Source organism: Mustela nivalis (assembly GCF_964662115.1).
Source record: "Mustela nivalis genome assembly, chromosome: 15".
In the NCBI taxonomy this organism is placed as follows: domain Eukaryota; kingdom Metazoa; phylum Chordata; class Mammalia; order Carnivora; family Mustelidae; genus Mustela; species Mustela nivalis.
Window position 1 is genome coordinate 20,189,399 of NC_139034.1, and position 15,863 is coordinate 20,205,261.

General features: G+C 35.1%; 1 protein-coding gene across 6 annotated transcripts in view; it reads left to right on the forward strand.

Moving 5' to 3' along the window:
- The window catches only part of NBEA (neurobeachin), a 667,546-nt gene that overhangs the window by 336,180 nt on the left and 315,503 nt on the right, over nt 1–15,863 (forward strand). For all 6 annotated transcript variants that reach the window (XM_082700384.1, XM_082700385.1, XM_082700381.1 and 3 more), the window contains one exon: nt 4,932–4,996. In XM_082700384.1, the coding sequence (XP_082556510.1) occupies nt 4,932–4,996 (65 nt within the window). The remainder of the gene's footprint in view (nt 1–4,931; nt 4,997–15,863) is intronic.

The window sequence follows — 15,863 nt, forward strand, 5'->3', positions numbered from 1 at the left end:
TATTGATAGTTGTGGTGGATATTGTGTTCTGAGTGTTACGTTCTCCATAACCATGCAAGCAATGTTTCCTTTTCTTCTCTTTCCTAGCTTTACTGTTGAGAAGTTAAGTTTCATTCTTATTCTTGATTCTTTGTACAAACTTTTTTTCTTGTTAGCCTTTTCCTTGACCCTCATGTTAAGGAGAATTTTATGATAATGTGGTTTGCTAGGGGTTTTAAGTCAGATATTTCATTTCTGGGAACAGTTTTAAATTTATTTGATAATTTCCTCTCTTCCATGTTTCCCATTCTCTCTTCACCATTCACTCTTTCTACAGTTCCTAATCAATGTATATGGTCTTTCTGTTGGAGATCCTCTAATTTTCTTAATTTCTTTATTTTTATTGTTGTATTGTTGTTTCATCCCTCTATCTTTTTGTTGGCACCTTATCTTTTCTTCTATACTTTTGGGAGATGCTTGTGACTTTGACTTTTAAGCTTGCTTGCTTGTTTTCTTTCTTTTTTTCTTTTTCTTTCTTTCTTTCTTTCTTTCTTTCTTTTTTTTTTTTTTTTGATGTTTGCAATATCTTTATGTATCTCAACTGTGTAATTACAGATTTTTTTCCCTGTTGTTTCACTGTCTCTCATTGTCCAGGTTTCCTTTTTTCTTGTGTTGCTGTTGCTGTTCCCAGTATCTCTTCTGTACTCTTATCTTGGTCTGTGTCTTTCGTGTCAGGTTGCCAACTCTAGATAATGGCTTCAAAAGTGCTGTTAGTAGCGTAGGCAGCAGCTCTTATGCCAGCTCTGGCACCAGCTGCAGCACCTATAGTTTGGGCCAGCTCTTGAACAAGCTCTAGAGTTTCACACAGCTCTGGGACCTCCTCCATCTCCAGAGCTGAAAGCAGTGCCAGCTCTGGAGCTAGAATCAGCTCCAGACCAGCTACAGAGCAGAGCTAGAGCCAGCTCCAGGGATAGAGGAAGTTCCGTCATTAATTGGCAGTACTTGCTTCAGCAGCACCTGCAAAGCTAGGGCCAAGTCCAGAACTCATCCTACCAGCAACTCTGGAGTTAGAGCCACCTTCTGCACTAGCTCCAGAAATAGTGCTAGGGCTAGCTGCAGAGCTACAGCCAATACCAGCAGGAGCTCTCGTACCAGCTCCAGACTTAGTGGCAGCTCCAGCTCCAGTTCTAGCCCCAGAGACACTATCAGATCCAGACTAGAGTCCTCTCCATCACCAGTTTTCCTATCAGGTCTGGCAACATACATGAAGTCAGCCCAGAACTAGAGTCAGTTCCACAACCACCTCTAGCATTGCAGTCTGAGATACAGCCAGATTCGGCATCATCTCTAGAGCTGATCTAGCTACACATCTAGTGCCAATTCCATTCCCAGATCCACCTCCAGCATCAGAGATGGGCAGCTCAGGCATCAGCTCCTCTGCCAGTTCTGAGCTACAGCTGGTGTGGCTTTAACTTTCTATCCCCTTCCTTGGAATGGCATCTTTTTGTGTGTGTGTGTGCTTTTCAATGTATGTTTCATGCACTTTGTGCTTTACCATATTTTGTGTTTTATAGTTCACATGCAGTAAAACTTAAATCCTTAATCATTAAAAAAGAGAATGTTAATGATCAAAGGGGTTTTTTTTTGTATGTTTTTGTTTTGTTAAGCCTGTGTATTAAGTGAACTATTTTCTTTTAAATGGTACTATAATACTTTGCTGCTATTCTTAAATTTTGTTAGATCTTTTCTTATGCCTATTTTCAGCTTCTTTTCCTAATCTTAAAAGCTTGAATGATTCCCAAAATTCATCCAGACCTAGGTCTTTTCATCCTCCTTGTGTTTCTTCTTTTTTGAACAATTCTTATTTAAATTCAGTTTAGTTAACATATAGTATATTATTAGTTTCAGAGGTAGAATTTAGAGATTCATCAGTTGCCTATAACACCCAGTGCTCATTCCATCTTTAGAGACTTTTGCCTGATGGTTTGCCTTAAACAATATTTTTGTGCAAATAATTCCAAATTCCACATTCCATTTTGATATACCATCATCACTCTAAATCCAACAAATATAAACTTAAGACAACCCTAGGGGTGGGAGGGATGGAGTGGCTTGGTGATGGACAATGGGGAGGGTATGTGCTATGGTGAGTGCTGTGAATTGTGTAAGACTGATGAATCACAGGCCTGTACCCCTGAAACAAATAATACCTTATGTATTAATAAAATAAAAGACAACCCTATGATTTTCCTTAAATGGGTACCCTTATTTGCATAGTAATATTACCATTCTTTCTATCATTCATGCTAAAAACTTAAATTCTATACTGTTCCACTTTTTTACTTTAGCCCTTAAATCCAATTTCTTATCCAGTCCCGACATCTTTTCTTTGTATTGTCTCTTAATTTCCATTTCCCTATTCAAAACACCAGTGAATTATAAGCCCTTACTGTTTCTCTTCTAGAAAGGCATATAAAACGATCTTCTACTGTTTTCTCTGGCTCAAAAATGACAAATCACACTTCTAAAACATATATTCTTGAATGAAGTTTTGCAGTCATATACTTTCATTGGCTTTCCTCATCCTTTAAACTCTAATGTCCTTGACTTGACTCAGAGTTATTTCTGCTGTTCCTTTATCAAAGATTGCAAATTAGTGTCTCATGGGCTGAAGCACCTCACAGGTATCTTTTGTTTGATCTTTGATCTGAACAGAGTTTTTAAAACATTTTACTCTATGATCTTCTAGACGTGGTATAATTTGGGATGCATATGTAGTACCTGAATATGTACTTTGAAATATCTTCTTGAAAAATCCTATGCATATTAAAGTTTCTGCTGATAAAAGAGCATTGGTGTACAAACAGTATTATAAAGGAAATCATGTTTAAGAAGTTGTCTGTAAGAATTTATTCTTCAGACTGTCATGATTCTTTTTAAATAAGAGTCAGTTTTCTCTCAAAGCTAATATCACAATAAATATCAAGTTTTCCTGAGAAATTTGCACATTTTGTGGGATATTGGTTTGCAATAAATATATGGGAATATACAAAATATATAAAACGATGATAATAGAAACCCTTTTATTAAAATATAGGAAAAAGAGTTTGCTGTAATTATTTTCAACAGAAATGATTTTAAAGTTTTAATAAGCACTGTAAAATGCTATAGTGATCTTGTCATTTAGATGAATTTTCATTAAAGATTATATATGATAGCTAAAAGTGGCTTTGCTAAAACCATTTAGCAAACCATAGAAGCATTTAGGCCTTCGTACGATCATTACTGTCCCCAGGCTTCCACATCTCTTTTCCCAAGTTGTTGATTCTCCCTTCTGGGGAAACAGATCATGATGCATTCTTCTGTAATTCTTCACAGATTTACTTCGAGCAGAAAATATTTACAAATCCAAGTACCTACTTTTGGGGACCACATTTATTCCCAGTATATATGCAAAGCTTTAAAAAGGCAATATGATCGGGGCGCCTGGGTGGCTCAGTGGGTTAAGCTGCTGCCTTCAGCTCAGGTCATGATCTCAGGGTCCTGGGATCGAGTCCCACATCGGGCTCTCTGCTCAGCGGGGAGCCTGCTTCCTCCTCTCTCTCTCTGCCTGCCTCTCTGCCTACTTGTGATCTCTCTCTGTCAAATAAATAAATAAAATCTTAAAAAAAACATTAAAAAAAAAAAGGCAATATGATCAAGAGTAGAGGAAAGGGTTGACCAAGAGACTGTTTTTTATGAAAGTGAATTTGTGACAAGTCAGCTGACTACCATGGTGTGTAGCAACTTAGCAACTTTTCTTGTGGAGAAAAATTACCTATAGATGAGTGATGTGAGTGATCGATAGGGATCTTGTATAAAATGTATTAAGGAGGCATTTATTTATAGTACTATTGAAAGGGATGTGATTTTTAATCCCAAAAATGCAACTTACCAGGTATATAAAAAAGCAAAAAATTGAAATCACTAAAAGAAACCAATACCCTTTAAAAAGGGCTTAAAAAATGGCTAAGGCATATTCTAAATATGCCATTGGAAGAATACAAAATAAGAAGTATACTTTCCTAATCCAAAACACTAAAACAATCACAAATTTATAATGATGACACTGTGGAACTGCCAAATGAACAAATATATTCTAAACTAGATTAGCAAAGAGAGGTTTCATTTGGATATAGTTTTTTTTTTTTGAATTTTTTTTTTATTTTTTATAAACATATATTTTTATCCCCAGGGGTACAGGTCTGTGAATCACCAGGTTTACACATTTCACAGCACTCACCAAAGCACATACCCTCCCCAATGTCCATAATCCCACCCCCTTCTCCCAAACCCCCTCCCCCCAGCAACCCTCAGTTTGTTTTGTGAGATTAAGAGTCACTTACAGTATATTATTTTCTCCCCCCCCCCCTTTTTTTGCAAATTCAAAAGAATTCATTCATAACCCTTTTTCCTACGTAGTTTTCAGTCACTTGGAATGCATGTGTAACTAGAACATTTCCAAATCAATTTAAATCTCTTGTATATAATTCTGATTTTTGTTTTGCAGCCTCAGTGAAAAATCTCTATATTCAGGGCTAATATTTTCTTTCCCTGATGATTCTAGTGCTTGTATAGTTGCATGACTAGTTATTTTATTTCTTTTGGAAGGAGGCTTTGTGCTGAGAGCCTTCTGTAACCTGTGTCTCACTTTCTCAATCCAGTAAATTTCAAGCCTGAAATTTACTGGAAATTCATATTCAAAAGCATCTTCTGAACTAAGTGATACAGAGCTACTTTTAAAATTTCGATTTCTTACAAAATATTTTAACATATGTTAGAAATAGATTTAAAAATGATTTAGAAATGATGTAACATGGACGTTGTTAACAACATCAATATGATCCTTAAACCAGATGTTACTTTTGTTTACATGCTCATTTTTCTGATATTTGGTTTGGTTTCTCCTTTAGGAATGGCAGAATTCTATTCAGAAGAATGCAGGACTTGCATTTATTGAACTCATCAATGAAGGAAGGTAATTAATTTTACAATTTTTAGACAATTAATCCATGTACATTTTATTCCACTAGGCAACTGCTCTCCTACCATCTGTTCCAAAAATGAGTAAGAAAATATACTTGAGTTAAATAACTTATCACACAGGTAATTAAAAGGAACAAAGTTTAAGATATAAATCATATTTATTTTTAGGGTGGGGAAAAGCATCTATGAACTAAAGGAACGAACTTTATAAGGCTTCTGTAAGATTTGAGCCCCGTCTTACTGGGTAGTAGAGTTGTTTAACACAGATCAAGTGAACCCAGTCTGCAGTCCCATCTGCCACTCCATCTGTTTTCAAAGCCTTGCTCAGTGTTTGCTCCCTCAGCCCATCTCAGTTCATGTGAAGCCGTTTTACCTGAACATATCATGCTCTTGGATATCCCACTGAAAATGTGAAGAATGTTAAATATGGTCAGGTTAGGAATTCATATGCCCCATTGTTAAGATGATGCTGTAAGTAAATTTGTGTTTGGGCCCATTATTATACTTATCACTTTAGGATAAACAGTTGTTCACTGTGGTTTTTCCAGTACTTTATTGGCAGTGGATACATTGAGACAGATGTTAACTGTCACCATTTTGAGATGTATGGCTTCTGTCAGCCAATGTCCTGCATCCACTACAATGTTTTTTCTATGCTATAACGTATTCTCTGGAAAATAACAACTGAATATTTGGCATAATCTACTTACTTCTTATTTGAAACTATATTTAATTAAGTTGATGATAAGGGAATAATGCTTACTGTATATAAAACTTCTCTTTGTCCAGGGAGATGTCATGAAAGAATATTTTACAAGATATTCTCTGAAAATTAGTTTATATATGGTAATGAAACCTATTTTTAAAAGTTAAATGCTCTTTAGGATTCCTTTTTAGTAATAGTTTTCTCCTATCACTTTATTATAATGCAGAGACATAACCTCTGTTTTTATAATTCATTTTATTGTATATTCCTCACTTAAACATATTCCATGACTGAATTATTTTTAGTCATAATAACACACCTCTAGAAGTTAGAATAAGTTTTACATTCACCACAAAGCAAAAGATGCAGGAAAATAACAGTTTTCTTTTATAATATAAATACGAATTTTACATAATAATAGCATACTATAGTTCTTATAAAACTATTTTGTGATAAAAATTGATCATGATTATTATCCATCTTAAGGGGATGAAAAATAGAAAAAAAAATGTTGCCCAGACTATTCATTTTCATATCAGTTATAGAAATCTCTCAATTCACATACATGCTAATTTTGTCAATTTGTTTCTACTGGGAAGGAAGAAAACAGAAATTATCTTGTCGTCAGTAACTCTCTGAAGAGTTAATATAATTGAATATTCAGCACTTAAGATTATAGCTATTGTCTTAGAAAAGAGAAGGGGGGGAAAGTTTGCTGATATCAGAGGTTTTAGTTTTGATCCTGTTTTACTGTTCAGTGATAAAGGTTGGAGTTCATTTTATTTTTTTGTTTTCACTTTACATACCACTTGTTAAGAAAGATGATTTTGGAACAAAAATAAAAACACGAGTAGTTATAATATGAAAGAATAGATCATGTGTACATCAATACAGCAAATGTCTATTCAGTGTCTACTACATACCAAATACTATTATAGGAGATGGGAATAGAGAAGTCAAGGAGACAAACATGGTTCTGAATTGTTGGGAAAAGGCAAATATTAGAATAACACATACCATATTATAAGGGTGCTGTGATAGAGATGGTATAGGTATTAATACAAGTATAAGAGAGGACACTTAATCTAGACTGAAAAGGGTATATTCTCCAGTGGTAGGAGTATCAGGGTTTTCAAAAAACTTATCTAAGAAAAACCAATACAATAGAACAAAGATAGCATTTTCAATAAATGGTGCTAGACATCCACGTGCAAAAATATAAATCTAGATAAAGACCTTATAGTCTTCACAAAAATTAACTCAAAATGGATCTGAGATCTGAATGTAAGATACAAAACTAAAGTGTATCGAAGATAACATAGGAGAAAATCTGGATGACCTTGGGTTTGGTGATGACTGTTTAGATATAATACCAAAGACATGATCCATGAAAGAAAGAGTTGGTAGTCTAGACTAAATTAAAATTAAATAGTTCCATTTTACAAAAGTCAGTGTCAAGAGAATGAAAAGACAAGCCACAGACTAGGAGAAAATATTTGCAAAAGACACTTCTGATAAAGGACTGTTCTATAAAATATACAAAGAACTCTTAAAATTTAATAATAAGAAAATAACCTGATTAAAAAATGAGGCAAAAACCTTAACAGACACCTCAGCAAAGAAGATCTACATACAGCAGATAAGCTTAGGAAAATATGCCTGTCATCATAAGTCATCAGGGAAATACAAATCAAAACAACGAGATACTACTACGCACCTAATAGAATCACCAAATTCTGGAACGCTGACAACACTGAGTGCTGACCAGGATGTAGAGCAGCAGGAACTCTCATTCATTGGTGGTGAGAATACAGAATGGTACAGCCACTTTGCAAAATAGGTTGGTAGATTTTTACAAAACTTAACATATTCTTACTGCAGATCTAGCAGTTATTCTCCCTTATATCTTCTCAGAGGACTTGAAAACTTATGTTCATGTAAAAACCTGCACACAGATGTTTATACCACTTTATTCATAATTGCCAAAACATGGAAGCAACCAAGATGTCCTTCAGTAGATGAATGGATAAGTAGATACTCATTTATTGATGTGGTATAACCAGATGATGGAATATTTATTATCTAGTGATAGTAAGAAATGAGCTGTCAGAGTACCTGGGTGGCTAAGTCAACTAAGCATCTGCCTTCAGCTCAGGTCATGATCTTAGGGTCCTGGGATCGAGCCCCATATTGGGCTCTGTGCTCAGTGGTAAACTTGCTTCTCCCTCTTCCTCTGCCACTCCCCCTGCTTGTGCTCTCTGGCTCTCCCTCCCTCTCTCTCTCTCTTGCTCTCTCTCTGTCAAATAAATAAAATCTTTACCAAAAAAAATATGTATATATGAGCTATCAAAACATGAAAAGACATGGAGAAACCTTAGTTGCATATTACTAAGTAGAAAAAGCCAATCTGAAAACCTACTCTATGATTCCAACCATATACATTCTTGAAAAGGCAAGACTTATGGAGACAGTAAAAAGATTAGTAGTTGCCAGGGGTTAGAGAGGAGGAAGGCATAAATAGGCAGAACACAGAGGATTTTCAGGCCAGTGAATCTACTCTGTTTGATACTATAATAGTGGATACATGTCATTATACATTTATTGAAACCCATAGAATGTAAAACACCGAAAGTGTTAATACTATATTAAGTGATAATATAGTGATATAGTGAAAGTGATAATACTATATTAAGTTAGGTTCATCATTTGTTACAAATGTACCACTCTGTTAGGGGATGGTGATAATGGGGGAAAGTCTGTATGTGAGGAGGGGGTATCTGGGAAATCTCTATGTCTTCTCCTCAAGGTTGCTGTGAACCTAAAATTCTCTAAAAATAATCTATAAAAGTAAAAAAAAAAAAAAAATCCAGGAGGTTCAAAAAAAAAGTGTATACAAATAGAATGCCATCTTCATTGAGAACTGAGAGATGGTTCTCTGTTCTCTGGGCCAAGGGAATGGTGTGATATCAAAGCCTGGAAGCAAGAGACAGCAAGACATGTTGCTGGACATCTCTTTTTAGTCAGCCAAGAGCTATTTAAGTGCCTGTTGTATACCAGCCATGTAAAGGCAATGTCATCCCTTCATGGTAAGGATCGCTGGCAAGAGTCATGCCATGAGGGGGTTTCTAAGCTATGCTAAGGGTGCTGTGATAGAATTGAAGAGAGCTAGGCATAATCCACACTGTGGCAAATGGACTTCAGGGGCTCTAGACTGAATTTAATCAGAGGTTCAGTAATCTCATTTAAGATGATGATGTCATAGACTGATTACTAGTGGTATGAGGAAGGAAGAAGTGGACAGAATTAAAGTATCCTTTAGAAATTAAGTCTAGAGAATTGCTGATAGATTGAAGTATGAGAGGGAAAAGAAGGAATCAAGGAGAACTTGATTTCTGGCTTTAAAGCTGGATAGTTTATACTCTAAGTATAGCTTACTTAGAACAATACAGAAGGAAGGACATGGTCTGGGTGGGAGATGGTTTCACCTTTGGCTACGCTGATTTTGTAGCACCTGTGAAATCTCTGAGTGAAAATGTAGAATACACATCTTGAACGTGGGTCTCTAATTCTGCAAAGAGACAAGGAGAAGGGGGATTTGGATTTAGGCGTCCTCAGCTTCTATGTGTAAATGGTAGATAAGGATACAGATGTGATTCTTGGCAAACCTGTGTAGAGCGAACAGAGAACCTGAGGCCATTTTACTGCTGTTCCTGCTGGGAATTCTCTTTCCCCACAGCTGTACATTATTGGCTGTTTTCTATCATTAGGAATCAGCTTAAATGTCACCCTCTCAGAGAGGCTCCCTTGACCCATCTTATTGAGTTACCACACTTCCATCACATGGCTCTGTTTTAACATTTAGTAAGATCATCTCAGATTATTTTCGTTGTCTACATCTATCTTCCCCACCAAAATGTACTTTCCTTAAGAACTTGTATCCTCTTCACTGATCTATTCCTGGTTTCTGGTATAATACCCAACACGTAGTTCACAATCACAAATATTTATTGGAGGAATGAAGGAAAGAATGGTGACTAGAATGTTTGAGATGAAATGAGCAGTCAGCAAAAGGGTTTTCAAGCTAGGATGAAAGAGACCACCGGATTCAGTGAGGAGGCTGTCAGTGTTGATTTCATTCATATGTATGCTGGTGAATTCCTGTGTGCTCAAATGCTGGGTAGAGACCCCGGCCCTGCTGTAAGAGAGCTTACAGTCTCATGGGGACAACAGTCTTACAATTACTGATACAATAAATGTGCCAAAGTAAAGGGTACAACAGGGAGCAGATGATTCAGGGAATGATTTCTGAGAAGGTGGTGATTTAATGAGAGAACTGGGTTCAGGACCTAGGTTGTTCTGAGCTGAGGAATGTGTGGGAGATGAGTGTTGTTCACACATACAGCAACTCTAAGTAAGGAGTTTGGTCAAGAAGAGGATGGATAAAGTGATTGCTGGAGGTGGGTTTGAGGTAATGGGGTATTTTTTGGAAGAAAGGAAGAACTCGAGTATTTTTTAAATGGTCACTGAATACATCTCATTTAGATAGAGGTGCATGGCTTGGCCCCTTGTGGAAAAGCACTGAGAAAAGAGGCAGACAGTTATGTTGGCGTCAGGTCTCAAAGGGGTTTTTGATGATACCTTCTGTCTTCTCTAGAAGTGACAGGTAGGACCCTTTACTGAAAATGAAGAAAATTTGGAGAAGTAGGTGTCACATTTGAGAAGAAAGGAGATTTTTGAAAATTATCAGTGTAAAAGAACAAGGGAGAGAAAAGATAGGAACCTTGGGCCTCTGGCCCAGATGTTGTGGGGCCAGATGGAGACTGCGGTCTTTGATACTGGAATGTTTTCCTCAGCCATCCACAGTACAGAGAAGATGGGCATTTGCTTTAAGACACTCATTTCTCATACTTCAATGAAAAAACGTCTTCACTGAGTGCCAACCCTTGACCCCATCCCTGTAGGGTTATACAGCTATATCCCACCCCTATTCCAGATGAGGTGCCCTCCTGTGTTCTCATAGCACCTTACAGTTGTCCTGGTGTGTACTTCCATACAGTGTTAGGGCCTGTTTTGTCATCATGTGTTTTGTAGGGTTCTTTCCACAGTGCCTATTACAGCACGTCACGTATGTGTATCATTTGTATGGCATTCAAATACTAGTTCTTGTATTGATAAACTGTCAGACTCTAGGCATGTAACATAATCTCCCTCTAACATCGTTTCACATCTGTAGAAGGGCGTAACACCTTTCTTGCCCATTTTCTCTGAAGGTTGGAAATAATATATGACATTTATTATAACTGCTACAACACAGACTTTAAAAAAGGAAGTTTTATTGTTGTTGTCATTACTTACAACATATATTCAGAATTTTGCTGACTCTCAACTTTATAGTTTGCTTCCTCTCCTTTCAATTTAGACCTTTCTCTTTCATAAATTTGAACTTGGGAGTTTCAAGTAAAAAAATATCATACGAGATAGTTGAGATGTAGTTATACTAAATACACATTACTCCATTTATCTGGCTTCTATTTGTTGAGGCCTCCTATTTGCTAAACACAAATTAAATTCTTTATACACTCTTATCTCATTTGCACAGACATACAGTCTTTTCCTTAACTCTTTCTAATAATTTAAAATGAAGCATATAAAAAAAAACACTTTCTCTTGGTCGTTAGAATATTAGTTTTTAATTTGTCCTCGTAGGAATGAAGTTAAAAATCTTTAAGTGGAAATTGTTATAAATGTTTATCCTACTTAACAGCTATACTCGTGAATATAATTCATCAATCATAGCTAGAGAAAGCAATTGTGCAGTTGTCTACAATTAACAGGACAAAAACAGTTGATGAATGTGCAGCTGAATTAAAGTACTCCCTAGGACAGGCTGAAATTATAAACTGGATCATTTAAAGGAATCTAACAAAGGATCTTTATAATTAAAACAAAGCAAGGTTAATGGGATGTAAAATTGCCTATAATATCTTGGCAATAATAATTGGAATTTAAATTATTAAAATATGAATTGAACTATAAAGCAAATAAGAAAGACATTTTTAAATTATCAATTTGAGTGATCCTTTGAAATGAATTTATCATTTGCCTAAAATAAACCTTCATCACTCTTTTGAAACCATAGAAGATATAATATAAGAGCCAGTGCGTATTTGTGTTTGGTACTGAATTTAATGTAAGATTAGATTCCAATTTTTATTTTGTTCTTTAAAATAGTGAAAAATATATAGCTTGCATTTCTTAGTTTTTGAAAAGGAAAAGGATATTGCATCTTAACATAATTCTTTAGTAATTATATGGCCTTGATTTGAATATCTTCTGTAATTTAACAAATGCTATATAATAATTAAAACAGTAAGTTTTGGTTTGGCTTATTTAATAATCAAAGCAATAAAGTTTGAATTTATCTATTTGTATCTTTGATTTGGCAACATCTGTATTAAAAAAAAAAATAACTTCCAAAACTGTAAGATAAGAAACTTTTTTTTCTTAGAGTTGAGAGTTGGTTTAATTTTGAATCAAGAACCCCTGAAAACTTCTGGAAAACAGAAGTTCCCAACCCACCTAATCTATACCTTTTCCTTACTATGTGTTACTCATTTTACTCATGTAATAGGTTTTTAAATCATGCTGAATTTTGCAAATGAACGAGAGGGGAAATCTTGTGCTTTTACAAAATTAATTGTATCATTTAAATAGTATTGCTAATTTATAGACTTAATTTTAGACATTGATTATAAATAAAATGTTTACCTACAACTAAGATAAGCAAACTATGTAATAATGGCTAATTTCAAGGAATAAGAAAATAAATTTTAGAATTTAGTCATCATAAACTTTATTTGAATTACATTTTAACCATGTTTAAAATATATCTGCATAAGTGTATATATTGAGATTCTTTATGAGGACAACTTTTTAAATATGCTTTCCTCCTAGGCAACATTATTTTAACTTTGGTAAGAGTTAAGTAACAATTCACAAAACACTCACAGTTCTTTATATTAAAAGACAAACGCCAAGAGTGCTCAATTTTTAGTATATTCATTTATATAATGCCTTATTTCCTGCTTATTCTTATTTCTTAAAGACATTAATTTTTTATTGTTGATCTTAGCTTACTTATTGCAGGAAAATTACTTATGGCAGGAAAATCAAGATTCAGATGACCCATTTCTTTATAAGAAACCTTGATTCAGTTTCTATCCCATTCTGACATAACTCGGCGACAGAGGAACCTAGAATTGACGTTTGTGGGTCATATGTTGATTAAATAACAGGTATGGGCAAACTAACAGGTTGCTGGAGGGACCATGCTAACATGAAGGTACAATGTGTATGGCCATTCCAAGGATATGCTAAAGGTAAAAGCTGAGCTGAAGGAATAGAATGAGCAAGCCTGGTAAGACAAGAGAATAGCCATGGCCTGAACTATAGATTTTAGTCTAGAAGCTCTTCCTAAGGTGCCAGGGGAATTTAAGTGTTGCATATAAGCTGATTATTTTTCTTTTTTCTTTTTTTTTTTAATTGTGTTATTTTAGTTACTATAAAATACATCTTTAGTTTTTGTTGCAGTGTTCCAAGATTCATTTTTTATGCACCACACTAGTGCTCCATGCAATACGTGCCCTCCATAATACCCACCACCAGGCTCACCCATCTCCCCACCCCCTCCCCATTAAAACCCTCAGATTGTTTCTCAGAGTCCACAGACCCTCATGGTTCATCTCCCCCTCCGATTTGCCCCAATTCACTTTTCCTTTCCTTCTCTTAATGCCCCCCCCATTATTCCTTATGTTCCACAAGTAAGTGAAACCATATGATAATTGACTTTCTTTGCTTGACTTATTTCACTCAGCATAATCCCCTCCAGTCCCATCCATGTTGATGCAAAAGCTGGGTATTCATCCTTTCTTATGGTTGAGTAATATTCCATTGTATATATATGGACCACGTCTTTATCCATTCATCTGTTAAAGGGCATCTTAGCTCTTTCCACAGTTTGGCTATTGTGGACATTGCAGCTATGAAAATTGAGGTACATATGGCCCTTCTTTTCACTACATCTGTATCTTTGGGGTAAATACCCTGTAGTGTAATTGCCGGGTCATAGGGTAGCTGTATTTTTAATTTTCTGAGGAATCTCCACACTGTTTTCCAAAGTGACTACACCAACTTACATTCCCACCAGCAGTGTAAGAGCATTGCAGTTTGTCCACATCCTCTCCAACATTTGTTGTTTCCTGCCTTTTTAATCTTTGCAATTCTAACTGGTGTAGGGTGGTATCTAAATGTGGTTTTGATTTAATTTCCCTGATGGCCAATGATGATGAACATTTTCTCATGTGTATTCTATAGGCTGATTATTTTTTTTATAAATAATTTTTTAAAAGATTTTATTTATTTATTTGACAGATATTACAAGAGGGCAGAGAGGCAAGCAGAGAGAGAGAGGAGGAAGCAGGCTCCCCGCGGAGCAGAGAGCCCAATGTGGGGCTCGATCCCAGGACCCTGGGATCATGACCTGAGCCAAAGGCAGAGGCTTTAACCCACTGAGCCACCCAGGTGCCCCATAGGCTGATTATTTTTCATGTTGGTAAAGGGAAAGCCCTTTACCTATTCTTTAGTTATTGTTGTATAGACCAACATCTGACAAACCAGAATACTTCTTTTATGATATGACTGTTATAAAGGGTCACAGTCCAAGCTGGAAGAGGAATAAGAAAAAGTTCATTGTTTATGTTTGTATATATTAAATATTTAGATATTTTTTAAAAACACTACTTATACTTATGAGCAGACTTCAAAACAGTCCATTATTCATTCAAAGTCTAGTTTTTTTTCATTCTTAGCACAAAGGAAAACAATAGACTTACTCTTAGGAGTAGATTGATTTTAAAAATTATTTAATATTTCTACCCAATATTTAAGGAAAAACTAATACCAATTATACTCAGTCTTCCAAAAATAGAAGAGTAAGTAATACTTTACATCTCATTTAGTGTGATTTCATTACCTTGATAATAATAACAATTACAAGAAATAAAATTACAGATCAATATCCATTGTAAACATAAGTGCAATATTACTTGCCCTTATAAAAATTGTCAAATTAAATCTATATGAAAAGAGTTATATCACAAGCAAAAGGTGTTTATTCCAAGGATGCAGAGTTGGTTTCAGATTCAAAAATAGCTATCAATGTAATACACTATATCAACAGATTAAAAAAGAAAAAAGTAAGGGTATTTTAGTAGACATACGAAAAACATTTGAAAAATTCAACATATATTCATAAAAGAACTCTCAGCAAACTAGAAGTTAAACTCCCTCAATGTAATAAATGCTATCTACAAAAAAACGTACAGCTAACATCCTACATAATGGTGAAAGACTTACATGATTTCCCATTAGATCAAAAACAAGGCAAAGATGTTCTCACTCACTATTTGTATTCAGTATTGGGCTGGAGGTCATGGCCAGTTAAGTTAGGCCAGTAGAAAGTTCTAAGGTGGCTGATAAAAGGTACTATAATAAGTGAATTTAACTAAGTTGTATGATGATATGAGGTCAGTATTCAAAAATCAATAATAATAATGTGTATTTATAATATATGTGAAATATTAGAAGCTTAAATAAAGCAAAACCATAATGGTATCAAAAATAAGAACTACTTAGGGTTGTTGTACTTAATAACATTTGTGAAAGATCTATATGATAAAACTACAAAACATTTTTGTAAAAAAAATTAAAAATAAAGAAATGCAGAAATATGTATCCATGGATCAGAGGACCTAACATGGTTAATATGTTAGTGCTCCCCAGACTGGTCTGTAGACTCAAATCTAATCAAAATTCCAGCAGGCAATTTTAGTTTTCTTGGTAGAAATTAATAAGCTGAGTTTTGAATTTCTGTGACAATACAAAGGACCTGTGATAGCAAAAATAAAAAATGAACAGGGTTGAAGGATTGGTATAAAGATAGGTATATCAATGGAAGGGAAGAAAAAAGATCTTACAACTCAGTAATAAAAAGACAAAGTACCCAATATAAATCGGGCAAATGATTTAAACAGACACAGTAACAAACAAGATATACAGGTGGCCAATCAGCGCATGAAACCATGTTCCACATCAT